Genomic DNA, 25,962 nt, shown 5'->3' on the forward strand with positions numbered 1-25,962 from the left:
GAGCGGACTTGCTGGGACTTTGTGTAGTCTATAATCTCTCAGAGATGTGTGTGTGTGTGTGTGTGTGTGTGTGTGTGTGTGTGTGTGTGTGTAGCTTCACAGATTAAAAGAAGCGGAGGTCTGCTGCCCCTCAGCTGGATTTTGCACCTTCTCCTAAACCCCCTGCAACAGCTCTGATGTGTTTTTTTTTTTTTTTCCATTACAGCAGACTGATTTAATTTTCCACGACTCACTTCAGTAAAGCTGCGAAAAATAATGTGCGACTTCCTTTCAAGAATTTCAAAATAAATGCAATTTACAAAAGCCCAAGCGCAGACATTATGAATATTTGAACACGGTGTCTGTATAAAATGATTTCTTTTGTTACGATATCACTGCTCATTGCATATTTATACATCTACAACTTTTCTCACTTCAAAACTATACTGATCTCAACTGTATTCTGAAAGAAAAAACAATAACTTCCGGTTTTGTGCCAAACTTTCTGCTGACTTTACTCACTTTGCGCTGCATTTCTTCAGAATCAAAAATGTGTCTTTACGTACACAATTAATAGTTGTGTTGTTGAATGAATGCAGTTAACTCTTATTAGTTTCACTCATAGTTAGAATCCACGGATGGAGTTGATGGCTTCAACCTTGTCACAAGTGTCTCCACTGGAGGGCGCCGTTGCATCATCAGATACTGAAGTTCCCAAGCTGCTCCTGGTCAGGGATCTCAGGGCTGCTGTAAACTCTCTCCAAGTACAGATAATTAGGAAATAATTAATTAGCTGAAGCCTGAAGACACTGGCAGAGCCGCAGCGCTCGATACAGCTGACATCATTTCTGCTGCAGTTAAGAAGAGTAGTTGGACATGGATGGATGACCAAAGAGGCCCATCGGGCACAAATGCAGACAGCTCAGGGCCCTTTAGCCATAAACCCTCTGTCTGTTAATAATAGCTGGGTCAGACCCCCGAGCCTCTGTAGCTCTAAAGTTATCTTTAAAGTGCAAAAAGCTGCTGAAGAAATAAGAAAAGATTGAAACCTGAAGAAACATCAGACATGGCAGCATCTTATCTAGAGCTTTTACAACCCTGATGCAACAGATAGGAGGCTGTGTAAAACCTAAATAAAACAGAATGTGATGATCTGCTAAATATGTGCAATAAATATCTGCTTATTCTGAATTTGACGCAGCAACATGTGTCAAACAAGTTGGGACAGGAGCTAAAGACTGGGAATGAAGTGGAACGCTCCAAAAACACCTGTTTGGATCATTCTGCAGGTAATCGGGTTCATTGGTAGCAGGTGATAGTGTCATGATTGCATTTGAAAGAGGCATCCTGGGAAGGCTCAGTTGTTCACAAGCGAGGATGGAGCGAGTTTCACCGCTTTGTGAACACATGAGCACAGGAACATGTCATGAAACTGCTGTCTTACACAGCCTCCTGACTGTTTTGGAATCGGGGTTGTTTACTTGTTTTTCTGACCACACGTCTCCAGAAAAAACAACCTTCCTCCTGACATTGACCACTTCACATTTCCAGACATAAACCCTGAGAGTCAGTAAACAAACTGGTTCAAACTGTACAACTGTGGTTCGTTTTGTGAACTTCTCTCTCTCTGTGTGTGTGAATTACTGGATGATTCCACATCTTCAGAGCTCAAAAACATTTTCAAACTGCAAAGAAGATCACTCTTTGGTTGAACTTATAGATATACTGCAACCGGTGAAGTGGTCACAAGCTGGTCTTTGCTTCTTTTACCACAATTAAGGCCCAAAGGAGGGAAGCGCTGCTGTAGAATACCAATGAAATTATAATCAATCAGTTTAAAGTCCTGGATTTCTCACATCACATCTGACTAAATATCCTCACTAACTATTGTGTGTATGAAGACTTTCTCCTCTGCTCTGTCTTTAATAGAAGTATGTTTAAACTGAGTTTTTCCCATTTCCGTGACCTCGCTGTAAAAGCAAAGCTGGCGTCCCCTCGAAGTGTCTCTACTTCCTGCAATTCCACTCAAAGCCACAAGAGGGCCCTTTTCTAAAAGTTTTTTTATTTGCTCTGCAGGCTGCAGCTTGATTCAGACTGTGATTTGGTGGAGAGGCATCCTAAAAGTCTTCACATAAACAAGCTTCACAAGAAATAAATAAATATTTAGGCTGTCCGACTGTCAGGAGTCTGTTCATGTCGTCATACGCTGTGTATCAAAAGAGAAATGGAATCTGGTGCAGAAAGGCATGAAAGAGAGAGACTGGCTTATTTTCTCGGTGTTTATTTATTTCTAATGCGTTTTATTTTTATTCTTTTTTTATCTGTCCACAAAGTCATATTAGTCACTACTATGTTAGATCAGTTTTCCCTCACTGCAATGGCAGTAAACTACACAAGAGCCCAAACCCAGCATGGCCCCCTCACCTCGCAGAACATTTGTCCTTTCATAAGAAACATCGACTTCAACACGATCAGACGTACAGATGCCGTATCTGCAGGATCGGCCCACATGATACACACTCAGTTAGAGCGTCGTGCTTTTGGTGAAACGATCTGATTCACAATCAGGAGATAATAAGGTGCAGTTTTCACATAGGTTTGAAAAGGGAGCCACATTGTATTCAGTTGAAAACACGTGCAAAAGGAAAGAAATACTTTGTTTTGTGGAGAATTTTGCCTCGGTCAGACAAACTCAGGGAGGCTTTTTATGTCTTTTTGTCAGCTTTGAAGGTAGTTTTGAATATGAGCTCAGCCTTGCTTTGCACAATTAATGGAACATGCGGAGATTCACCTTCAACACAGGAGTCAAGGTGGATATAATCTCACTAGTTTAAGTGAAATCAGCAGTTGCATTAATCCATTTCCATGCAGCAGATGGTTTAAATAGGAAAGCGTCCATCTTTGGAGACATGTAAAGGTGAATTTTGCAAGTTTTCAGAAAAGTTGAAGATCCCATTTTATATAACTGAGCTCGAATGGACTTAATTTGGTGTTAAACATATGTTCAAACTGCTTGTGGGAACATAAAAAGGCCCCTCTGTGTTTGTCTAACTCTTAGTAAGCAGGCAAGTCTCCCTGAAATCAAACTAAACCTCCAAAAGAGTACAGATGTTGGCTCAAGTGCTGCTTTTAGTCAGGATTTTTTTTTATGTGCAATAAATTTAGGAATGGACTCTAAGTCAAAAGCTTCTTCTTCTTTTTTTTTTTTTTACATTCAAATCTCCACGAAACAACTTAGACAAAAGTTTATTTTGAAAATCTGTCATCAGCGAGGAAGATTCTGTCAATAGACGTGCAGACTGACTGGCAGGCTGTTTTATTCCCATCTGCCGGTGGGAGGAGTAGAAGGGACCATCGCTCAGGTTTGTGCTCTCTTTAAGAAACACAACATCTCTAGTGCTATCTGTACAACATTCAACAACACATTTCTCATTTTTTTGTTGTTTTTTTTGTAACCATAATGCCAAAACAATAATAATTATCATTATAAGAAGAGCATTTTTCCATCTCAACGGCATTGAACAAACACCACACGAACTGAAATAAAAATCTAATAAAGGCCTCAATACCAGATAGTACACGTCACCTTCAAGTGGTGCTAGAGATAGACGGTTTACGGACGAGAGGGGGGAGATGGAGGAAGAGCAAGCGTGACAGAGAGAGAGAGAGAGAGAGAGAGGGAGGGGGTGAAGAAAGAGAGGCTGAGAAAAGAGAGAGGACTTGAATTATTTAGCTTTCTCAAGTTGATATTTAGTGTCACCTCGGACATGTTTTGGCACCTTTTAAGATTAAATATAATATTCATTAGACTTCGACCTGGGCTTTGGTTTACCAAGGGTTAGTATTAAGACCGAAAGTAGTCTAACCCTACATCTATAAGGATTTTTACTCGTCTAAAGGTTAGGTAGTCCATTCTTTCAAGAGTCTAGCCATGCTAGATAGTAATATGGCCTAGTGGCCTTGTTTAAGGCCGAGCAGGCCTGAAGAGCAGGAGAGAAATCTGGTATGACAACAGCTTCCCCCAGAAGAGAGGGGTCAGGAGGGAAAGACACGAGAAAAAGATTAGGTAAATGGGCTGAGGTGATGGAGGAGGAGGAGGAGGAGGAGGAGGAGGCAGGGACGTGGGAGGACAGAGAGGGAGAAAGAGAGTGTGTAGATATAGGCTAAGTGCTTTTGGTGAGTTTTACAAAATACACCAGGAAGTGCTTGAAACAGAAGGCACGATGGCATTGACAGTAGTTGTTAAGGAGACACCACTAAGGGACTTTCACTACAAAACTCATAAGGTGCTCTAAAAAAGAACTTAAACACATTAATGCACATTAAGGTGCGGTTACAATCGTAGAATACCCCATCAAAAAGGAGATAAATAGTGGTTGTTAGGAAGCGCGAGGCGATATTACTGCGTCACGCTCTTAGTTAATTTTCCTAAACACGCCTCCAAAACACGAGAATTCACGAGAAGAGGCTGATTGTTTTCGATTCGTAGCCACAGATGTGCTGCTCCGTGACGCTTACGTGAGAAGGACGCACTTTGAATTTGAACTTTCTTTCACAACCAGTCCGATATCACCGACCGATTTCGCCAATCGATGGGGTAAATCTATCGAAACCACAGCTTTACACGTTTAAAACGACAACAGAAAGTGACGACTTCCATTGAAAACGTTTGGTCTATCGATAAAGTCAACAGAAAAACAACTACTTTGGGAACTCAAACCTTGCACAGTGCTCTGTATAGACATTCCAACTAGTCTTAGCTCACAAACATTATAATCAATATTACCTATATTGATAACCTTTTTCTGTAAGCATCTTGAAATGAAAATAAACAAAAGTCTGCTTTTTTTTTTTTCCTCGTCTTTACAAAAGCTACACATATTCTACTGGGATGTCTATGCATTTGTTAGTGTTTTAATAATTACTCCTACCATTGTCTTTTCTTTTCTTATAAAAAAAGAAGAAGAGAGGGAATCTACTCATCTAAAAGACACCATACCCCGAGAGTACAGTTTGTTTCTCAGATTAAGTCGTGTTTGGCAGCGATACTGCTTTCCTCCGCGTTCTCTACCTTCTCTCTTACGGACAAAGAAAATGAAATTGCTTTTTTGACACAGTTGCTAAGTCTCTGCCTCTTCAAAAAGGTGTCGGTTGATTGTGTTCGGGGGCTCGAGCGACGTCCCTGCAGCCCTCAAACAGGCTCCCGCTCTGTTTTTTTTTTTTTTTTTTCCACGCATCTACACTGCCTTGGCGACCGAACTCGCATCCGGCGCCATTGTAAACACTGAATTTTGAACTGTGACCCCTTTTCATCGCCCAGCCTTTGACCTCTTTCGTCGCATTATACATTATTTATATCAGCTTTTTTTTTTTGTTTGTTTTGTTTGCTTTTGTTTTTGTTTCAAGCTGAGCTGCGAACGGCTGCCGTCAAGGACATCACGCTGCAATGTAGCATTTCTTTTACAACTATTCACAACACCCTAGAACCACTTTTAACAAATATACTGTACTTAAATTGTTTTAAACTGTATATTCAGATAAAATGAATGACCTATAAGAGCCTCGATGTAAAAAGAATACCGGAGACTCTTTGACAACATACATGAACAGGCACTAACTGAAAAAGAGAAAAATGTTACAAACTTTTCTTTCTGTTTTTCTTTTGGACAATCGTCTAGAAACACTTTTCAGACAAACAAGGCAGTGATATATAGTTGAGGGAAAGCACCTGCAGCAGCCTGCAACAGTTACCTCATGCCTTAAATTAATACAGAATAGCTTAGCTGAGGTTCGCAGCTGGAAACTCTTCTAGACTTAAACTTTCCTCCGTATCTGCGTCGGCTGAGGAGGAACTTCGAGTTTGAGGTTCCAAACTGTTCACTGGTCAGTCAGGAGAGCATCTCTTCACAGCTGGCTTCAACTTGGTCAGTTTAGCAGTCTGGGATATACAGTCCTTTATTAGTGTGGAATAAATGCTTGTGGAGTGATGCAGGTCTGTCCAAGATCTTATGTGTGTTATCAAACAGGAGGTCATCTTAAAAAACATCCATCGTGGAGTGAAGCTTGAAAGAAAACAGGAAAAAAAAAAGAAAAAGTGGCCAACAAAATCCTGCAAAGATGCACTCATGCTCTTTAGTGCAGGAAGTTTATTTTGTGGACGACCGCACTGTCAGAACTGAAGTAGACAAATAATGCCGACGGGAACGTAACAGCAGTGATTTTTCTCTCCGTCCTTTTCAAAAGCTCGGCAGTCGAGGATCCTCTGTCCAGAAATAAAAGTATAAAGGGGCAAATATTAATTTGACCTTACGCCCCGTTTCTTCCTGCAAAGCTACCGGCCCCTTCTTCAGCTCTGTGTTAAGTGTAGTTGAAAACATCAAACCAAGCTCTCCAACTTAAATGGTGTCATCCAAAAGCGTGTTAATCTGTTAAGACTCTTTCCTCCTCTCCCAGCATGTGGTTGGAGCTCAGGGCTGGCGAAAGAGCGAGGGACATCCTCAGATCCTGGTCCGGTGAATCCTCCAGACTGCTGTTCTCCAAATTCTCTTCTAATTCTTCCTCTTGCTCTTCCTCATCCCCCTCCATCTTTCCCTTGAGTGCCAGACCGTCTCTTACATGGTTGGATACTGAGGCCACGTTGTCTGGGTGGTCGAGGATGTTGTCCAGATGTTCTGCTGTATCCTCAGAGAGCCCGTTCAGGGTCTTGGTCTGAGTTGAGGACCATTCCCCTAGGGGTGCCTGGGACTCTGTCTCACTCACTTGCCTCCATATTGTCAGAGAGTCAAGGTCAGAGTGATCCGTCTGGGGCTTGGTGGCCTTCGGGGCTCCATCATCATCCAAGAGAGTGGAAGAGCCTCTTTTGCGCCTGGACTTACTGGTGTGGTTGACCTGGAGATGCATGGCCATCAGTTCTGCTGAGGATGTGCGGAAAGGGCAGAACAAACACTGACTCAGTTTGACCCCATCCCCTCCGCCATCCACACCACTGGCACCTCCTCCTTCCCCTACGCTCACGCTCCCATCCTCGTCCATCCCTCCAAGACCTGGTGAGGGGCGACGGGACAGATCCAGGGGTTCAAACCCACCCTCTTGAGTTGAAGGCACAGACCCTTCCTTGTCCCTTGACGGCTGAACCATTCGGCTTGTAGTAAGGGGCTTACGACGGGACACTTTAGGGGCCTTCGGTGGAGGAGACTCTCTGATCCAGCCCCCTTCCATTCCACCTTGGTAAAGTGCCCCCATCACACCAGACAGATACCTGTACTGGGTCTCCAAGTCGACATCCCTTAGAGCTGCCAAGGCCTTCCGATGCTCCCGCTGATCTGGAAGCCCCAGAAGCCAGGATTGCTGGCTGGGCCGAGAGGTGGGGCTATCACTTTGGCCTCGGTTGACCGGGCAGTGGTTGTGCTGGGATCGGCGCTGCTTGCCCAGCCCAGAGGTTCCAGAGGTCAGACTGTTGATAGTGGAGGTGAGACCAGTGGAGGAGGAGTTGGAGGAGGCTGCCAAGGCATTGCGTTGCTCCCTGTGGTGCCTCTGGAGGTGGTACTTCAGTGAACCTGACTGGGTACCCGCGTAGTCACAGTGCGGACATTTGTAGGGTCTCTCACCTAGAGAGGATAAGATCAGAAATTAAGACGGGGTAATGGCATTGGGGTTTAAACAAGTAGCAACAGTGCAAATCTATCTATCTATCTATCTATCTATCTATAAGTTTCAAGAGTCTACTCATTGATTTTTATATCATAGTGAAGTGAACAGAAGGCAGTGTCTGACTTGAAAGTCAGAAAAATTATTCAGATATACTACAGCACATGTTAAATAATAGCGAGCAGTACTTAATAACTGGTATGGTCCTTTAACCACTGGTAAGATGTAGTTACACATTTTAAAGGTAGATGGCAGTATTCCATTAATGATTAAAATGACACTGCTGGGAAAAATAAAGAGGAGGAGGCATCTAGCTGGAGGCACATCAACAGCAGGAAACGTATTACATATGAAAAGCGTAAATGATCTTATTCACAAGAACAAAAAAAACTGAACACAAGAAGAGCACAGCTCAATTGATGAATGCAAATGTACATTCAAATGTATGAACGATTAAATTTTGTTGCTGGAGCAAAAAAAATAAAAAATAATAATGGGATAAAAGTCTTGAGGGGCAATAATCTCAATAGGACAGTAATATCAAGAGAGTATTATTATAATTTGATGCATTCACTCAAATTACTGACCATGTGGTAATAACTCGATGACACAGAGAAGCAATAGCGTATGAGAAAAAAGACCTGTACGCTATCATGAATAATATAGCTGTGATGTGATAGGTCCTGTCAACCATAGATGAGCATTCATAATGGAAATACTAAATAGATCTCATTGAATGCATTCCGGGCACTGTCTTACTGGAAAGACTTGGATGTGCTCCAGTTTACCAGTTGAGATTGGTGGCATCTCAGAAATGGAAGAAGGGTCTTAATTTTGATCGAATGCATCAAGCGAAGACAAATAACAAAAAAAAAATGAAAATGGCAATGACTCATGCTGATTATGAATGCATCATATCATATGGAGTGTGAGTGCTGTGAGAGTTCTCAATTTCCATATGAGCCCTACTCACTTCTCACCATTCAGTATGAGGTTTTTTTCATTTTCGTGTTGTGTTTTTAAAGCCCGTTAAAGTCTGTCGTTGGAGTGTCGTGTGTCTCTGCTCTACAGTCAGACTCATTTGGAAATTATTTGAGGAAAATTTAAGCAGGGCAATTACAGATCGGCCTCCTTCGAATGACAAGGTCAGAGAATGTGATTATCAGAAAGATTAAAGGCAACAACATGCATGGAGAAATCTGTGAGCATGTACTGCATGTCATATTTACATAAAAATCATTAGAGTTTATCTCAAAAAGCCTACGCCAAACCAATTTCATGCTGCACTATTTAGAGAAGTACTGTTTAATTACTGGGGAAAAATAAAATGTTTTTGTACCTTTCTTGGGAATAAGGCTACAGACTTGTGAGAGAAGTGAGCGTTTTACTTTACATGGTCAGTAATTTAAGTGAAATTTTCATCCCCGGAGAGGCTTCATTTTCCTCAAAAACTACTGTTAACATGCCCTCGAGCAAGGCACTTAACCAGGAGTTGCTCCAGTGGAGCTGCTCGGTTGCCTGCAGTAGAGGGCTATGATTAGCGCTGGCCAGCTCTCTGGGGCGAATGTGTAAAAAAGAAAAAAGGACTGCCGCTAAAGATCGGATGCACAATGAAACCTTTCCAGGGATTTAACAAGTTTTAAAAAGTAAATGTGTTAAACTCACAGCAGTGCTCACCTGTGTGAACTCTCAGGTGTACTTTGAGATGGTGTGAAGAGCGGAAGGCTTTACCACAGTAGGGGCAGTCTTTTATCCCTCTACCACGCACTCGCTCCCTGGTGGGAACTGAAGGTATGGAGGAGACTGCTGTCAAGCCATTTTCTCCTGCGAGTGGAAAAAAAGGTGGAATAAATGTAAGGATACCAGCTGGTGTGAAGGGCCCCCCGAGAGCTTCTATTTACAACAGAGAAGCGGTATGAAAATAATATATTCTTGTGATAATAACACCATTGCATGTGAGCAAACAAAGCCCAAAAGAGAAAACACAAAAAAGAGGATGTGATTGTACCTTTGAAGCTTGAGATGACAGAGTGAAACCCTGCTCCTGCTTGTTGTGATCCACCACTGTGCAGTTTTGACTCCTGTCTCACTTCTCCTGTTTGTTGGGATCCACCACTGTGGAGCTGAGATTCCTGTCTCACTTCACCGTTGCCTCCTCTTCCTAGCCCCGCTCCTCTACGACTAGAGCTCCCCTCATCTTCGCAGCCACCTCCTTTCTGGGGCCTCTGAGTGTGAACGCGAGCATGAACCACCACCTGCTGCAGACTGCGGAACAGCTTTCCACAGTCTGGGCATTCCCATGGCCCTCCTGCTCCTCCAGAGTCTTCTCTTGGATCCAGGCCTCCAAGGTAGGCTCTGACTTGGTCGGCCTCTGTGATCACCGAGCTCCGACCTAGGCCTCGCTGGCCTTGCTGCTGGCCTCGCTGGTGGGGCCTCTGCTGCTGCTGCTGCGCTACTGCCAGGCTGCGAGCCACCAGCTGCCACCATGTTGCCTGGTCTCCTCCCTCTGAAACTGATGCTGTAGTTTCACCTGCGCCACCTCCTCTAGTTGCTCCCCCTCCTCCTGAGCCACCAATGCTGCCACCACCACTGTTTCCCATCTCTGCTACCTGAGCCACTGCTTGAAGTCTCTCCATGCAGCTGGCCCCACTGCCATCACTGGGTAATCCCAGGTAGCCCAGGATGGCTGACTTGCTGGAGCCCATTCCAATTCTGCTACCAGTTTCCCTCTCTGATCTTCCTTGTCCACCTCTGCCACCTCCTCGCTGGGCCAGAAGAAGGCTTGAGTAGAGGGCATTGAGAGACTGATTACTAGAGGAGCTTTTGGCCTGCTGCTCAGCACCTGGTCCCCCAAGGGCTCCCAGCCCGGCCTTCAACCCAAGCTTGTTGAGATGTACTTTCATGTGGTTTTTCAGGAACCAGGGTTCCTTGAAGCCACGGCCGCATACCTGGCACTTATGATCCAAGGAGTCCTTGTGCTTTCGCATGTGTCCCTTCAGGAACCAAGACTGGGTAAAACGCTGTCCACAAGTATCGCAGCGAAATGCTGGCAACGAGGGAGATGCAGCCACTGCAGAGGCTGATGTCAACTGTGGGGTACTTGGGGTCGGAGCTGGGGTATGGGTCGGTGTGGGCACGGGAGTGTCAGGGGTTGCAATGACTGGCCTGGAATTGAAGGCCGGTGGCAGAGCAGGTACCTCAGGCGAAGGATGGCACTCCTGCAAGTGAGATGCCAGGCTCTCTTCTTGGCTGGCAGAGAAAGGACAAAGAGTGCATTTATACGGGTTGTGGAGAATGCGGACGTGGCGCGCCAACTCCAAAGCCGTGCGGAATTTTCCTTTGCAGGCATGGCAGCGAAACGTAGGCGCTATGGGAGTAGATGCACCCTCCACAATGGTAGAAGAATACGGAGAGGTCACAGACACAGGGTCCTCTGTAAGTGGAGGGGTCAATGGTGTGCTGTCATCCAGTAAAAAGCTTGGGTTCTGGTCTGTCTGTAGGCCGTCATCCAGACCTTTGACCTCACCATCAACATCCTCTTCTTCTGTGAGATGTCGGATGAGTGTCCCTGGCAGTAAACGCTGGTTTGGGTGACTTCTGTGATTCTGGGTTAAGTCTTTGTGATTCTGTTGGATTTTGAGGTGCTGCTTTACGGGTGCTGAGGGGAGCCCAGTCCGGTAAAGGGCTGAAGCTCGGCGGTCTCGGTCCAGACTGTGAGCTCGGGCATGAAGAGACAAAATGCTTTGGAATCGGAATCTCTTCCCACATACATGACAGGGAAACCTGAGCGCAGGCCCTGGCAAGGCCCCTCCCACTCCAGGTACCGCCCTGGTAACAGTATCCTTCTGGAACAGCTGGAGGTCTAGCTCGTCATTGCAGTTTCCACTCTGCCCCGATGAGAGGGCCAGCTCCAGTGCTCCAAACCCGAGAACTGGCGCTGATGGTGTGGTCGGTGGAGAGGAGTCCAAACACGGGCTGCATCCGGCCTCTTGTCCCCCTCCTCCTGGGAACAGAGCCACGGCCGGGGTTGGGGATGGAGGAACTCCATCCAGTCCTTCCTCATCATCTTCTTCCTCAGCATCGTGGTGATTGTTATTTTCCTCGTGGAGGGGGAAGGGAGAGAGGGGGAAATAAGGCGTGGTGTCCAGGCTCTGAGGGGAGGGTTCGGGGCTGTGAATTGGCAGGACAACAGGGCTGTCAGGTAGAGAGAGCAGGGTGTGAGGAGAGGAGGCCTGGGGGCTGTGGTCCAGGGATGGCAGTGTGGGGGGCGACTGGGGCTGCTCACAAGAAAGAGACAACACACATTCTGGCGGAGAATCCATCCTCTATCAGTACAAAACACAGAGAGAAAGAGAGAGGCAGACAGTGAGCGGGACGGATGACTTCCATTACAGCTTTTAAAAGCAAGAGAAAAGAGAAAATTTGCATGTTGTGTACGATCTTTAACTGTAATATGATCAGATCTGTAAAAAAGCCAAAAAAAAAAAAAATACATATAATCAAACTGTTTGCCAAACAGGTTCATGTGTCTGCATGTGTGAGAACAATAGAGAATTACCAGCAGTGTGTGTGATGTTATGCCATTCTTCAGTGTCTCGGCTGATGGGGGACACACTTCTGTGGCAGCCTCCTCCTTTAATTTTCTGAGGACAAAAAAAAAAAAAACAAACCCTGACGATTAGTGAAGTTCACTTAAATATTATTAGTAATATAAGTTATTTGCAATCAAAAACCGCACATTTATTGCACTTGAAATTATGTTGTTGCCAGTAAAGACACTCATTTTAACACTTTACCGAAGTTATTATCTAACTAAAGACTTTAGGTAAATTAGCGATATCAGTGTCACTGTAGGCGTACATGCTTTTGAAATACTGAGCGATGAACTGCAGGTAGCAGATTTTTCTCAGACAGGATAAAAACCAATTTGCACCGAGACTCTTTGATTGTATTCCATCATAAATGCTAATAGCAGAGGATAAAATGCATACTCATTAACAGTGAATGTTTTAATGCATGTAAACGTTAAGTACAAAGCAAATCTTTATTTGATGTTCATTTACTACTCAGGTTGTGTAGGTGTATGCATGCGCTTGAATGTGTAACAGGTGTGCACCTGTTCTGCCTCCTGCATGTCTGCACAATGCACTCCAGCATACTGTTAGCACATATGGGATGATTAGCCGGTGTGTCAACGCACACCGGTGTGTGTACTCTGTGTGTGTGTGTGTTTAGGAGTTAAGGGCACCACCACAGGACATGGACTGTCCCAAACAGGATGGGCGCGCGATGTTTTGACTTCCCCACACACCCTTCCTGTGCACTCATACAGTAGCAGCTTCTTGCTTAAATCAGGACTCTATACACACATACTCACACCCACACACACTCAAGTACAGTACACTTGCACTTATGCAAGCAATATTTGTGAAATCTACCGCCAGGGTGTGGTGGCTTTGACCCATACACTGCTTAATCATGGTTACTTGTTTAAGTAATGCACAAATGTAAGCTTATTCTTCTGTTGTGTTGGCTGTACTGCAACCGTCACCACAGATAACACAGTCAGCTAAAATGTAAAGTGTGATATACAGCATATTGAACACACAAGCACTTTGGCAAGCACGCTCACACACCCAAATATTTTGAGTGCACAGCAGTTTGCATCAGTTCGACTGGATTTATGCACATCGGCTGTTTTTGTCCATCATTTGGTGGAGTTGAGAAGCAGCAGAGGCGCCCACAACAAAACAAAAGGTCATCAATCATTGTGGCAAAACAATGGAACATCTGTGTTCGCAGGTGTGTCGCCCATATTTGCGTTCATGCGGCGGTATGGCCACATATGTGTTTATATGATCTGTTGGATTTGTGTATGTGTGTGTGCGTGTGTGTGTGTCACTGAGCCTGCATGACAAAGAGATTCTCATGTAGCCAGTTGACATTTTAGCTCAGCTATGACTCACAGGGATATCACACCATATCAATCACATAAACACACACACAACCACAGACACACACTCACACAGAGTCCTTTCTTAATCCACCATTATTGTTCTTTCTCTCCCCGTCTTCCTTTCCCTTCTGTCTTTCTTTCTCTCCCTGATTCATACTCTTCCCATCCCCCTCTCATTCTCTCGCTCCCTCCCTCCGTCTATTATTCACTAATTTTCTTTCATTCTCTCCCTCTCTCTTTCTTTCTCTCCTGCAGTGTTGCCAGTTGGCAGAGTGCCAGGGAATGCTGATATCAGCTGGTAGATTGGGCCCTGCCAACATGGCGAAGAGCAAAAATGAGAAAGGAGGCAGACAGAGAGAAAGAAAGAGAGAGACAGCGAGAAACATACAGTGCAGTTACAAACTGGGCAGCATAAAAAAACATTGTCAGAAGCCATGTGAATGAAAATGATTTAATGTGATTGCCAGCATGGTGTTGAGGGGAGAAGGGGGAAGAAAAATAGGGTAAAGAGACAGACATGCTGGAACAGAGAAGAAGAGGGAAATTAGAGTGGTGGAGTGGCAGGCTGGGGCATAACATGAAGAGAGAACAACAGATTTAAAAATCATTTGAAAAGTCAACACATAGTCAGATACATCCAGGCAGACAGACAGAGATACAGAAAGAAGAAGAAAGAAATGTATCTGCAGCAGCGTTACGTCTGATGGCATTATCATATGAATATCACCATCACAATGCATTGTTCTACCGTGACGCTGGCTGTCGCCAACCACCGGCCCTGTCATGCCAATAAAGACGATTTGGATAGATGGAGAGGAGATAGGGTGCAGCAAAGGATGCAGGGAAGGGGGTTGGGGTGACTGAGGGACAGATATCAGATTGGAATCAGGTGGAGCAGAAGCACATAAAACCCAGGTGTGAATTAACCAAGAAACCCAGCCGCCTAAACCGCCTTCGGACCCGGACCTGAACGCACGGCCGACAAATTCAGTTCATTGACAATCTGCAAATTTAAGTCCCGTTTGTGCGCTAAAAAAAACGCACGCAAAAGGATCGCGCAGGTGCTCAACAAGCTGCAAACCGTCCGACTGTTTTAAGGGATGTGAAGAAGAAATGCGTGCAGCGGTTCTGCAAAGGGAGGAACACTATTGAAAGTACGCCATGCAAATGCATTTTCAATGTCAGGTGCAAATGTGAGCCACCAAAAATCACACAATGGGTCCTGACATGAGACAGAGGAGGGAAAAAAAAACATATTAAACTGGATTCACTTGTTTTTCTTCCTCCTGCTTTTTCTCTGACTCTGAAATTTGCAGCGTACGTGCAGCAGTGTAACAACACAGCAATTCACATGGTAATGACAGCTTAAAAGCATATCGTTGTTGTGTTAAGCATTGCCATGATGTTGTCATTACAGTAATTGCACTGTAACTTTGTGGGCACCGAGATAACTGACTCTACCTTCACTGGAAGTTGGATTTTATGTCAGAGGTCAATATACTAACTTGCCATTTTTAACCGCCCTGAAAAAACTGCATGGTTTAAGTACTGATAACTCCTCCTGCACTTGTGTCACAAGGTGTGTGTGGAGAAAAAAAAAAGGGGGGGAAGAGGGGGAAGGGGGGGGTCGCTGAGTCATTCATAGCATCCGTGATAAAGAGTTGCCAAGGGAGCAGAAGCACAATATGTTCAGACAAGTTTATTTTTGGGGGGTTTTGATGTCATTGTGTAAATATCCACTGAGTGATAGAGTTTTATTGTGAAGGCAGTTGGTGCAGGTTCGTACATGCCACCGCGCTACACATCATAATTGTAAATGTGAGGGTGTGAACACCTTTCACTTAGTGTTTTTAACAGTGTGTGTGTGTGTGTGTGTGTGTGTGGGCAGGAAGTATTACATCTGCTCAGCCTTGCATTAATGATAGGAGTGTAAATGTGTGTTATAGGCTGTATATTGAGAGCGTCCGTCGCCTGTAGCACTGGTTTCAAACCTCTCTGGCTTGCTAGCCTTTGTAGCAACCCCTCGTCGCAGTTTGCTTAATTAAGTGTGAGCTCAGAAGAGTTTTAACCGTTTTTGTAGTTTAAGGAAGCCTGCGGTATTTCAAAAGCAAAAAGATTCATCAAATCTGCAGCTGTTTTTGTCTTCTTTCCAAGCTCTTAATTATCTAACGACCCCCTGTGATTTATTTTTTGACCCCTCGGGAGGCCCGAGCTTCAGGTTGGGAACCCCTGACCTGCAGTGACACTGAAGAGCGAAAAGGCTTTGCAACTGCTACCTTCGTGTTGTTCTTATCTGTGCCTGCAAGTGTGTGTTTGTTGCACATGTGCCTAAAAATAGGCGCCTCCAAGGTCTCAAGCCTGTGCCTCAGGGCGTGAGGTAAAATGTGTATCTGCAGGCCGAGTGTGTGAATTCCTACAAGTGTATCTTTCTTCCAGCTGTATTGCTTGAGCTCTCATGTGATGTGCGCGGCGAGGTGTCCTATGGGGATAAGTGGGTGTATGAGAGACTGACCACAAAAAAAAAAATATGTGTGTGGAGGAGAGGATGAGCGGCCGAGGGAGGCAGAGAGGAGGCCGCTCTCTGTGCGGTACAGTATAATTTGGCCCTGTGGTTTTTATCGCGTGGTCACGTGGCGAACTTCCCCACAGACGGTATTCATTTCCTTAACTTCACCTTTCCCTGAACCCCTTTGCTTCACTCCCTGCTTCGCTCCAACTTTGTCTGGCTCTCCCCTCCCCTCATCTCCAGCTCCGGCAGCGATAAGGAGGAAAGTCTCCACCACTAAAGATGTGGCCGGTGGACTCCAGGTGCACGAAATGCTAACTTTTCTGTGTCATTTTGTCCTGAGAATGGAAGCAGTACTTCTATCAGAGGGCTCGGGTTGCCTCAAGGCACTCGTGGGGCTGTTGGGAGAAGATGTCCTTCAAATGGACATGCGGTTGACTTTTTAGATGATGAAGATGAAGAAAATGATGATGTGAAAATGACAGATTCGGCCCCAGATTCTCTATCTGTCCTCAGCCTTTGCTCAGTTGTCGCAGGCCAACAGCAACATGTAGTGAAAAAATGAAAGTATGCGCCACTTCCTCATGCCCTGCTCCTCTACGTTTAACGCCATCCATCCATCCATCTCACCCTACCACTTAATTTCTTCTCCTCGACCCTCCGTCTCCTCTCAAGCTGCTGCTCCAGCTCTTTCTGAATCATTCCTCCTCCAGCAGAGAACACGAGCCGACGATTCCTCGGCACCGGGAACGACGCGGCGGTGCCAGATCTGAGCGAGAGAATCTGAACGTTGGAAACATCACAGCGTCTCGGCACAGAGGCGAGACTCTGGCTCCGAGTCGTGCGGGCCGCGTGAGCGGAGGTGCTGACTGACTCGTCTGATTCAGGATTACAAGACCGGGGCCTGAACAGAAGAATTGGTTTGGAGCGTGCAAATGTCATGAGCAAATCTCTGGAAAGGCTTAACGGTGCACACTGAAGATCACCTCAAGGGGTTCAGAGAGAAGACGCAAAGGTGGGAGCAAACACGCATCCCTCTAGAGAAACAGACGCCCACGTGATGCTTTCAGTTTCAAACATCCACACGTCCACCTGTCCAACGACAAACAGTCTGATTCAAATTGCATCAAAAATGTCCAAACCCCCTCATCAGCAATAGCCACCCCCCCCTCTGAGGTGTCCTTCAGCAAAATGCTACCCACAAGCCCCTGGGAAGCTGACCCTACGCTGTGACCTCCTTGTGGAATATGTGCATCAGACATGTGAGCACCTATAGAAAAAAATAGAAACGGCTGATTCTTTACTCACCCTGGGGAAATTTAAAGAACATGTGCTCTCTTTCTTAGTAACACCTTGCTCCATGCACTCTCCATTACACTTTGATGTATATATATATATATATGTATATGCACACACATATGTATGTTTTAATACTTAAATCAACACTTCATGGTGTAATTCAGGGTGAAGCACCTTGCACAAGGGCGCCTTGAGAGCACAGATAAGAGGCTGGAAAGTAACTTCAGGGGATCCGAGCCTAAAGGTGCGCGTAGCATCAAGGACTGGTCTGTGTTGTCGGCGAAAGTGTTATTTCAACAATAATTGTTTAAATACGGAGGTAAGGGCTCACACCTTTGGAGTGATTCTCCTGGAAAGCCATAAATAAATAAGAGTTTGAGGTAAGTTTGAAAATACTTTGCTCTCTCACCTCCACAGACGTGGAAAATGGCTGCAGGAAATGTGCACGCAGGTCGGATCATCTGTTTCAGAGAGCTGTTGGAGTGGAGGCTGATTGGAGAATACTGATGCTTTAATACCTTCTGACTAACCTTTAGGCTTCCTCTGCTCACCATCTCTTGATGATCGCACCCACGCGGCTCTATCTTTTCCTTGACCTGCTGCTTCAAACCGCAGCGGGCCCCTTGTGCCGGCGCTGTGACCTGCTTTAGCTCGCCTCGCTCCCAAAAATCGCGATTCGATGTCGGTCGGTCAAACGCACACGCGGGGTGGAGGGGGAAAAGCGAACCATCTACCTGTCCACCTCTATTGTGAGAATCAGTCTGAAACCGGCCTGCAAACTGGATGCAAGTGGCACAAGTGGCGTACTATTTAAGTAAGACCCTAATGCTCTAAATACACGCTAATCCCGAGCAGCCAGCAGAACTCTCAACAGTCTCAAAATGTCACAATGCAGTAGATTCTCCCTAACTGAGGGCAAGCAGGTGCCTCTCCCGCAGCGCACTAATGACCCAATTATATCAATCAGAAGCCTTGATTGGTGCTACACTCCTCTCCCTTTTACTCTCTCCCTGTCTCTCCGTCTCCTTCTCCCTCACATGCAGTCTCTCCCCCAAGAGCCACCTGGATGGGGTGTATGTGCCCCCTCAAGTACAGTACAGTATGTACAAAGATGGGGAGGAGGCGGCATTGATGGTGGCGGAGGAGGATACTACTTGAGCACAACAAGCCGAGAGGGGTCTGAATGAGGCAGAGCCATTAGGCGCTTTTTAACACGGGGCCAGCGTTTCACATTCATTAGTACAGTAGGTTCCTGATGAGCATTCGCAACGTGAAATCATCCTGTAACGAAAAGTAGACAACCTGTAAGGGGTGGAGGGGGGCTGCTTCTCCAACAGAGACCCGATTCGTTTCATGTTTGAGTTTTTATATCATACGCAGATGCTCATCTTATAGTTTCAAGTAAAGACTGGCCATCAGTAAGACTCTGAGTGATTGTAAAAGGTCGCTGCAGAGGGCAAAAATCAAAAGAAAAACACTCATTTCAACGCGAACGTGTGCGCTTTGCAGAATTATTTCTTTCATGCATCACATCTGCTTTTAATCCATTCAGATAACATGCAGTTTGGGGGTATTTGATTAAGAGACTGCGTGTAAAAATGCTTAAAAAACCAAATAGAAAGAAGAACTAGACAGAGTTTACTTTAACATGCCTGTTTATAGGACAAGCCAGCAATGCCAACCTACTTCCAGAATGCACACGCTCTCAAAAGTGTGACATTTCGGCTGGATATAAAAATAGGGCATTTCAGGATCCCTAAACATATTCCATTGGACATAGAAAAGGCGACAGGAGTGTCTTTGGTCAACCCAGATGACACGTCTGCGCCTTATCTCATGAGGAATTTCCTCCTCGCCCCTGTGATGTGCGTCAATAACGTGCAACCATTTTCAGTCGCTCTTTCCCCTCTTCTCTCTCGCGGCCATCTCAATTAGAGGCACATTAATGAAATAAATAACCATCAACAAACAATGCACTAATAAACACCCCCCACCAAAAACGCGATGAACCCTGCTCGCGGATGGTGTCCGCGCACAATCCCGCGTCCGAAAAACGCGATTAAAAATCACGAACAGTGGGCACGTAGTTTTTTGGAAGTCGGGGGTGGCGTGTGTGTGTCATGTCAGCCTATCTATCGCTCTCTCCCCTGCTCCATTTTGTTCTTAAATTTTCTATACAAAAGATTAAGGGAGGGGAAAAGACGAGTGAGCGAGCAGGGAGAGGACGGGAGGAGAGAGGAGGAAAAAAAAGTGCCATCATGGATTTCATCTTGAATCCTCTGCCAATCTCCCGAACCGACATCAGTCCCAAAAAGCGACATCGTGTCCAAAAACGCACATTTTAAAAGCGGGGCTGTAAAACCGGTAACTTCTCTTGGCGGAATACAATTTGGCAACACGCGTTTTGCACACACACACATACACACACACACACGGCCACAGCGTTGCCTGCCACACTTGCTATGCTACTTTCTGAGCTTGTAGACACTGGAGGTGATGTTAGGACAACTAAACGGCTTGTAGTAAACATTGTAGTAAACGGTGGGGAAAGTGGAACGTTTATAAAACACCTTTACAGCCCGCCGATGCGTTTTTGCGCACATCCCGGATGAAAGTGGCGGTGCTTATCTCGAAAACAATGCCCTACACAGTGCCTAATGTGTGTCCAACAAAAGAATTAGTCCAGCTAATCGCATCCAGCCCCAAATTACGCTTTGGAAATCAAGTTGCTAACATGCAAAAATCCACTTTAACGCCTGGACAATATGTCTGCGGCTTATCGAAATCCTCCGTTACGCACCGAGAACTTGTGCCTCTCGTCGTAAAAGCTACTTTTTTTGTGTGGCCAAACGTCGTTTTTTCACAGAGGTTAAATGTGGATAAAGAAGAAGAGGTCATAACGCTGCCTAATTTCAAACCTGGTGTCCTCGCGCGAGTAGGAATAAGTCCAAGCGAACAGAACTTGGTTAAAGTTTTTTTTTTTTTTTTTTTTTTTTAATACATCTTAAAACACTCCGAGTGACTTTTCGTGCACTTGCAACCATTTTAAAGTGGCGTTTAATTTCGCCTCGAGTCGTCGAATCGACTTGTTTAAAATGTTCCACCGACTGTTTTCTGAATAAGAAGCGAAGCGGTGCATTTTTTTTTCTGGTTTTCGGTCATGTCACGGGCTATACGAGGGCTCGCGGGCTACATGCATGTCGGCCACGCGCGCACATACGCCGGTTTACATACATGACACACACGTAAAGTGGTCCGGAGCGCGCGGTTAACATACATAGGCTCACATACATGCTCCGAGCCGATCGGTGGCACGCGCGCACACGCGCACACACGCACGCACGCACACACATCCAAACTGCAAAATAAAAAATAAATAAATAAAAAAGGAATAAAACACAACAACAACTATATTGGCCATTATCCCGTGTGTTGCCCGTGGAGGAAAAAAGGCAACAACAGTCGCAATAAATTCAATTTTGGAAATGTTTCATCACCGGTGTTTCACGCCACCATGCATAAAAGTGGATATGTAAACAGAGTGGCGGCTAAAAAATGAACTAGATAAATGAAGATATAGGATATATGTTGAAAGTAAAGACTCAGTGTACTTACGGGAGAGGCGGCGAGGAGATTAATGACACGACACGTCATGATTACGTTTCACTTGAATTAAATACATTACGAGTTGGGAAAAAAATGGAAATCAGGGTTGTATACAAGCATACGCCGTTTCCCCCTCCCTCCTCCCTCCGTTTGGTCACCCTCTTCTCTCTCTCTCTCTCTCTCTCTCTCTCTCCTCCTCCTCCTCCTCCTTGTCCTCCTCCATCTCCCTTTCTTTTCCTTCTCCCTTTCTCTCCTTTCTTCTTGCGTTTTTTCCCCATTTATTGTACAGGAGTGAGTGAATAGGGAGAAGCAGAGGAGAAGTGGGAGGGAGAGTGATGTAGGTTGGAAATGTTAATTATAATCTCAGCACGGGCACCATTTTACAACGCTGTCATCTCTTCACATTTGTATCCTAAATATGGCATCTCGGGTGGCGGGTGGCTGACAGTTTGGAGAGACTTTTTTTTTTCCCTTTTTTTTTTTGAGGAAGGAAAAGAAGAAGAGGGTTTTTAAAAATAAAATAAAAAAAAGTTTCACACCAATTGAAGTGTGTTAAAAGTGATGATGACAGAGACAAGAGGCAGCCTAAATGTTGTGGTGAGCCACCCCGGAAGCACATGGCCACTTCCAGGATGGGAGGAACACAAAGTGCACGTATTTGGATGTAGGGTTCCCAACGTGAGGTCCGGGGACCACCGGGAGTTCCTCCGGGGGGTTTCCAAGGGGTCTCGAGCAAAAATAGCAGCACTGCAGTATCAGTTTGGGAAAACACTCAAATTTGGACTCAGTTTAAAGTGTACAGGTCAGGCAAAGTGTTTAGAGCAAATTTTAGAAAAGCATTAAAAGTGAAAGTATTATCACACAGTGCATTATTTCACATTGACCTTTCATGTTTTGGCTTCCCTGACTTTTTCAATTGGTTTGATTGTGAGAAAAAGTTGAACATTTCAGGGTCGATATTTAGGGAAATCTGTACCGCCAGTTTCCCACCTCAAGACCATAATAGCATAGCTCTCTTTCCTGGTCCTTCTCCTCTTCTTGCCGCTCTTGGTGGCCTTAGAGACGGCTGACGATGGACGATGACCTCCATTGGACAAAAGGTGCTCTTTGTGTACGGCGTGCTAGCCAGTCAGAAGACTCCGCTGATGATGTATTTGAAACATGAGCCTTTCTTCTTCAATATTGTCTTTACTTCTGTCCAGTTCAGCAGCCAACGCTCTTTTAAAGGCGGCTCTAAAACTAACTGACAGACGCAGAGCCTTGACCAAATATCACCTTAAAAACATTGTTATTGCTAATGTGTTCGTTAGCATGTAGTCAGCCATGCAGCAACATCATCATCCCTTTACAATATCTGTGAACACCTGAAGAATAAAGTTGTTCTCTCTCCATTTAGCGCTTAAGTCGACCATCCAATAAGAAAAATATCTGTCTTTTAGCTCTGTTTTGGTCTCCACCAGCACCTGATGGGAATATCTGGTTCTTTAGCAGCTAGCTTAATGCTAAAAAGTAAATGTCTTGTATGTTAACTTTGCTAGCTTATCTAAGTCACTCTGCGTGGACAGCAACTAACATGTGAATTAATAAAAAGCTTCTTACCATCAACCAAACATTTACTTTTGTCTGCCATGTTTCTGTGTAGATGACATCAGAGTGGACATGTTGTGTAGGGAGGGAGCGTTTTGCTCGGCCTGGAATTAACTTTTCCAATTATTCTGACATCATGCAAATGTGCTGTTAAACTTTAAGACGAGCACAGAGAAACTTTCCGTCTTCAGCAATGAAAACAGTCTTTCGGTGTCAAACATGCATCAAACATCCAAGTGAAGTAACAACAAGGTCAACACGTGTTTTTGAATGGAGGGGCCTTTAAAACTGAAACAACGGGCTAAAAGAGTTTGACAGAGCTGGATGATAATTCTCTGTGGGTCCATCGCCATGAGTGGCCTCTCTCACATTAGTTAGAGATTCACTGTTGGTTCCAGAAATGTTGGGATGCTGTCCAAAACATAAAGAAAACACAATGCGACCATTTGCTAATCCTTTTTTTTGACAAATACTCAGTTGAAGACAAGACAATATATTTAATGTTTTACCTCATCAACTTCATTGATTTTATGTAAATATCTGCTTATTCTGAATTTCATTCAGCAACGTGTTTCAAAGAAGTTTGGACTGGAGCAACTAAAGACTGGCAAAGTTGAGGAATGCTCCAAAAACACCTGTTTGGAACGTTCCACAGGTAAACTGGTCAATTGGTAACAGGTGAGAGTATCATGAAAGGGGCATCCTGGAAAGACGATTGCATTGTTTCTATGATCAATGCAGCTTTAAGTTTACTTTAAGACACAGTCTGCAAGTGGTGTCCAGCAGCTTTCCTCAACATTTCCACCCATGTGCTGGTGTGAAAAAGCTCAGCTGTGAAGAATGGACCTTTGATGTGAGGACTGGCGTTGGAGGGACATTGTGCAACAAACTGTGGGATGAACCTGGAGTAAGAAGTTTACTTTACACCTCTGAAAGAGGAGTTTCCATCAGGTTTTAGTATAGACCTGCAGACGAGTGTGTGTCTCATCCACCAACTTTAGATCTGACTCTACTGGAATCTGGTTGAACGCATATCTGCACAGAACATCTTGATTTTGGGACACACAGTCACACTAAGTTGCACTTGAAGTTGCGTCCCACTGTAGTCGATCTGGAATAAAAGTCTTGATTCAACTCATATATTTTCATTAGACCTTTAACACTTCAGGATTTTAAAGCCTCGAGAGCTGAATTCAACGCAGGCCGACTTATTCTCTAATTGTAAGTGGGCTGTGAGCGTGCTCCACCGTACAAGGGCGAACGACGACAGCAGCTAGCGCAGTCGAATCTACAGTACGTGGGCCAGGATGTGCACGGAGTGGCGAAGCCCACGCACCTCTTCCACCACCTCTCAGGCTTTATCAAAGAGTTAAAGAGTGAAACGTACTGAGCAACAAAAAGCCAGCCTGTTAGCGTAATCGTCACCTTTGCGTTTCGTCACTCGACTCTCTCGCTCTTAAATGATTTTATTCTTTCCGATAATCTGGGCTTCAGTCTAAACAGTATTTAGATGTAACCTCGGCCTTTGTGTGTTTGCCGCCCCTCCTCCCCCAACATATGGAAGAAATATCACTTAATTGTAAGTCTGAATGTTTCTCAGCTGAAGGCCTCGGTTTTAGCATTTAAATGCGATGTGCTCAAGCACTGTGTGAAGGTAAATGTTGGCTGGGAAATTCAAATGTCTTTGCTGACGCAGAACATATCTCCTGGATCAGCCATTGTAAGCCTGCTATTGTGTATCTGAGAGTGACTGACTAAGTCTGTGGCATATGTGTGGTGCATGCTTGTCTCAGTGTGTGTACACAGTAAATCAATGTGTGCGCGTGAAGACATTTTGCATGTCAGCAGCATATATATCTGTACACAAGTGTATGCATGCATCTCTCTGCTGATGTGTCCCTGCAACTGTGCCGTGTGCGAGTGTGTGTCGGCCTTGTGTGTGCGCGCGTGTGTGCGTCTCCCCGCGCGCCCTGTTTGTGTTTGTGTGTACGCTCACGGTACATATGTGTACGTGTTTGCGGCTGCCACAATGGCATCATCACCCGCCCCTGACGCTTTGATTGTTTTCTCCGCCGCAGCAGAAATGCACCAATTAATATTCAGAGAGTGAGTGAGACAGACGCATGCACACGCACGCACACACACACACACACACTAACAAAAAAAAAAAAACACAACAAAAAAAAAACAGCCGTGAGGGAGGGAGCCGGGGAGGGAGGTGTGATGGAGAGAGGAGTGAGGGGGGCAGAAGAGATGGCACAGAAAGAGGGAAAGAATTGGGGAGATGAAATGAAAGATGAGGAAAGTGTGTGTGTGTGTGTGTGTGTGTGTGTGTGTGTGAGAGAGAGAGTGAGAGAGATGGAGTGAGATAAGGGTGGAGGGGAGACAGGCGTAGATGGAGGGGGATGAAATCTGATAGATGTTTGGCTAAAAACAAGAGAAGGAGAAGAAGAAAGGAGGGATGAGGCCAAGGAGGAGGAGGAGGAGGAGAGGATCAATATGTACATATTCAGTCAGATATGGTGGGAAATCAATTGAGAGGAGGGGAGGAGGAATTGATTCGGGGGGGAGGAGGAGGAGGAGGAGGTGTGGGGGGGTGCAGGGAGGAGGGGGGAAGGAGGGAGGAAGGAGACGAAGGAGGAGGAGTGCAGAGGTGGAGTGATATGTGGCTACGGCTGCTGTCCTTTTTGTCGCAGTGTCAGGGTATTGATACTGTAATACACTCCACCCCCCACACACCCCCCCACCCCACACAGACACACCATCACCCCCCCTCCACCCCCCATCACAATGCTGCCGTGACAACGGCTGTCGCGGCGACGCCTACTGGCACAATGCAGCCACAATACAGAGGGCACTGAAGCATCACACACACACACACACACACACACACACACACACACACTCAGAGAGAGAGAGAGAGAGCAGAGCAGGCCAGAGAGAACGGGGGAAGAAAGGGGTGGAGAAATATAAGGAGGGAGAGGTGGAGATTAAGAGGGAGGGAGGATGGACGGATGCAAAGGGGGGCAGAGAGAGAAAGAGATGGTGATGGAGAGGAAAGAAGGAGGAGATTGATGGAGAGACAGGAGCAAGGGAAGGAAGGAAGGAAGGGGGGAAGGATGGAAGGAAGGATGGAGGGAGGTGGAGGAGAGATATGGCGGGATAATATTACATGTGTAAAACGCTGGAGGGTGTGTGCCCATAGAAACATGTTTAATGGCTTTTATGATTGCAGAGAAGGTTGTGTGAGGTGGTTTTTTGATGTATGCGCCGCATGTGTGCAAACAACAAGGTGTTTATGGCGTGACGTGGATCCATGTTGGATGCTCACATTTACACTACCTGTGTCTAGACACTGTGTGTGAACACGCACACGCGTGTG

The 25,962-nt window shown here is 45.4% G+C and overlaps 1 protein-coding gene across 1 annotated transcript; it reads right to left on the reverse strand.

The window, feature by feature from the left end:
* Positions 1–2,244: 2,244 nt before the first annotated feature.
* znf219 (zinc finger protein 219) lies at positions 2,245–21,164 on the reverse strand. Its single transcript, XM_076724478.1, has 5 exons — positions 21,003–21,164; positions 12,185–12,269; positions 9,635–11,951; positions 9,304–9,450; positions 2,245–7,586 (listed from the first exon to the last, which is right to left on the reverse strand). Exons 3-5 carry the CDS (start codon positions 11,946–11,948, stop codon positions 6,400–6,402), a joined length of 3,648 nt encoding a protein of 1,215 aa, XP_076580593.1. The 5' UTR covers positions 11,949–11,951; positions 12,185–12,269; positions 21,003–21,164; the 3' UTR covers positions 2,245–6,399.
* Positions 21,165–25,962: the final 4,798 nt, after the last annotated feature.

Source organism: Chaetodon auriga, chromosome 24 (assembly GCF_051107435.1).
Source record: "Chaetodon auriga isolate fChaAug3 chromosome 24, fChaAug3.hap1, whole genome shotgun sequence".
NCBI lineage: Eukaryota > Metazoa > Chordata > Actinopteri > Chaetodontiformes > Chaetodontidae > Chaetodon > Chaetodon auriga.

What these genes read in the sequence shown, in the direction of transcription:
- znf219 (XM_076724478.1), bottom strand. Translation starts at nt 11,948, where the DNA reads ATGGATTCTCCGCCAGAATGTGTGTTGTCTCTTTCTTGTGAGCAGCCC. An exon ending in TGTCATCTCAAGCTTCAAAG is followed by an intron (nt 9,451 to 9,634) that starts GTACAATCACAT and finishes TTCCACTCGCAG; the next exon opens with GAGAAAATGGCTTGACAGCA. An exon ending in ACACCTGAGAGTTCACACAG is followed by an intron (nt 7,587 to 9,303) that starts GTGAGCACTGCT and finishes TATCCTCTCTAG; the next exon opens with GTGAGAGACCCTACAAATGT.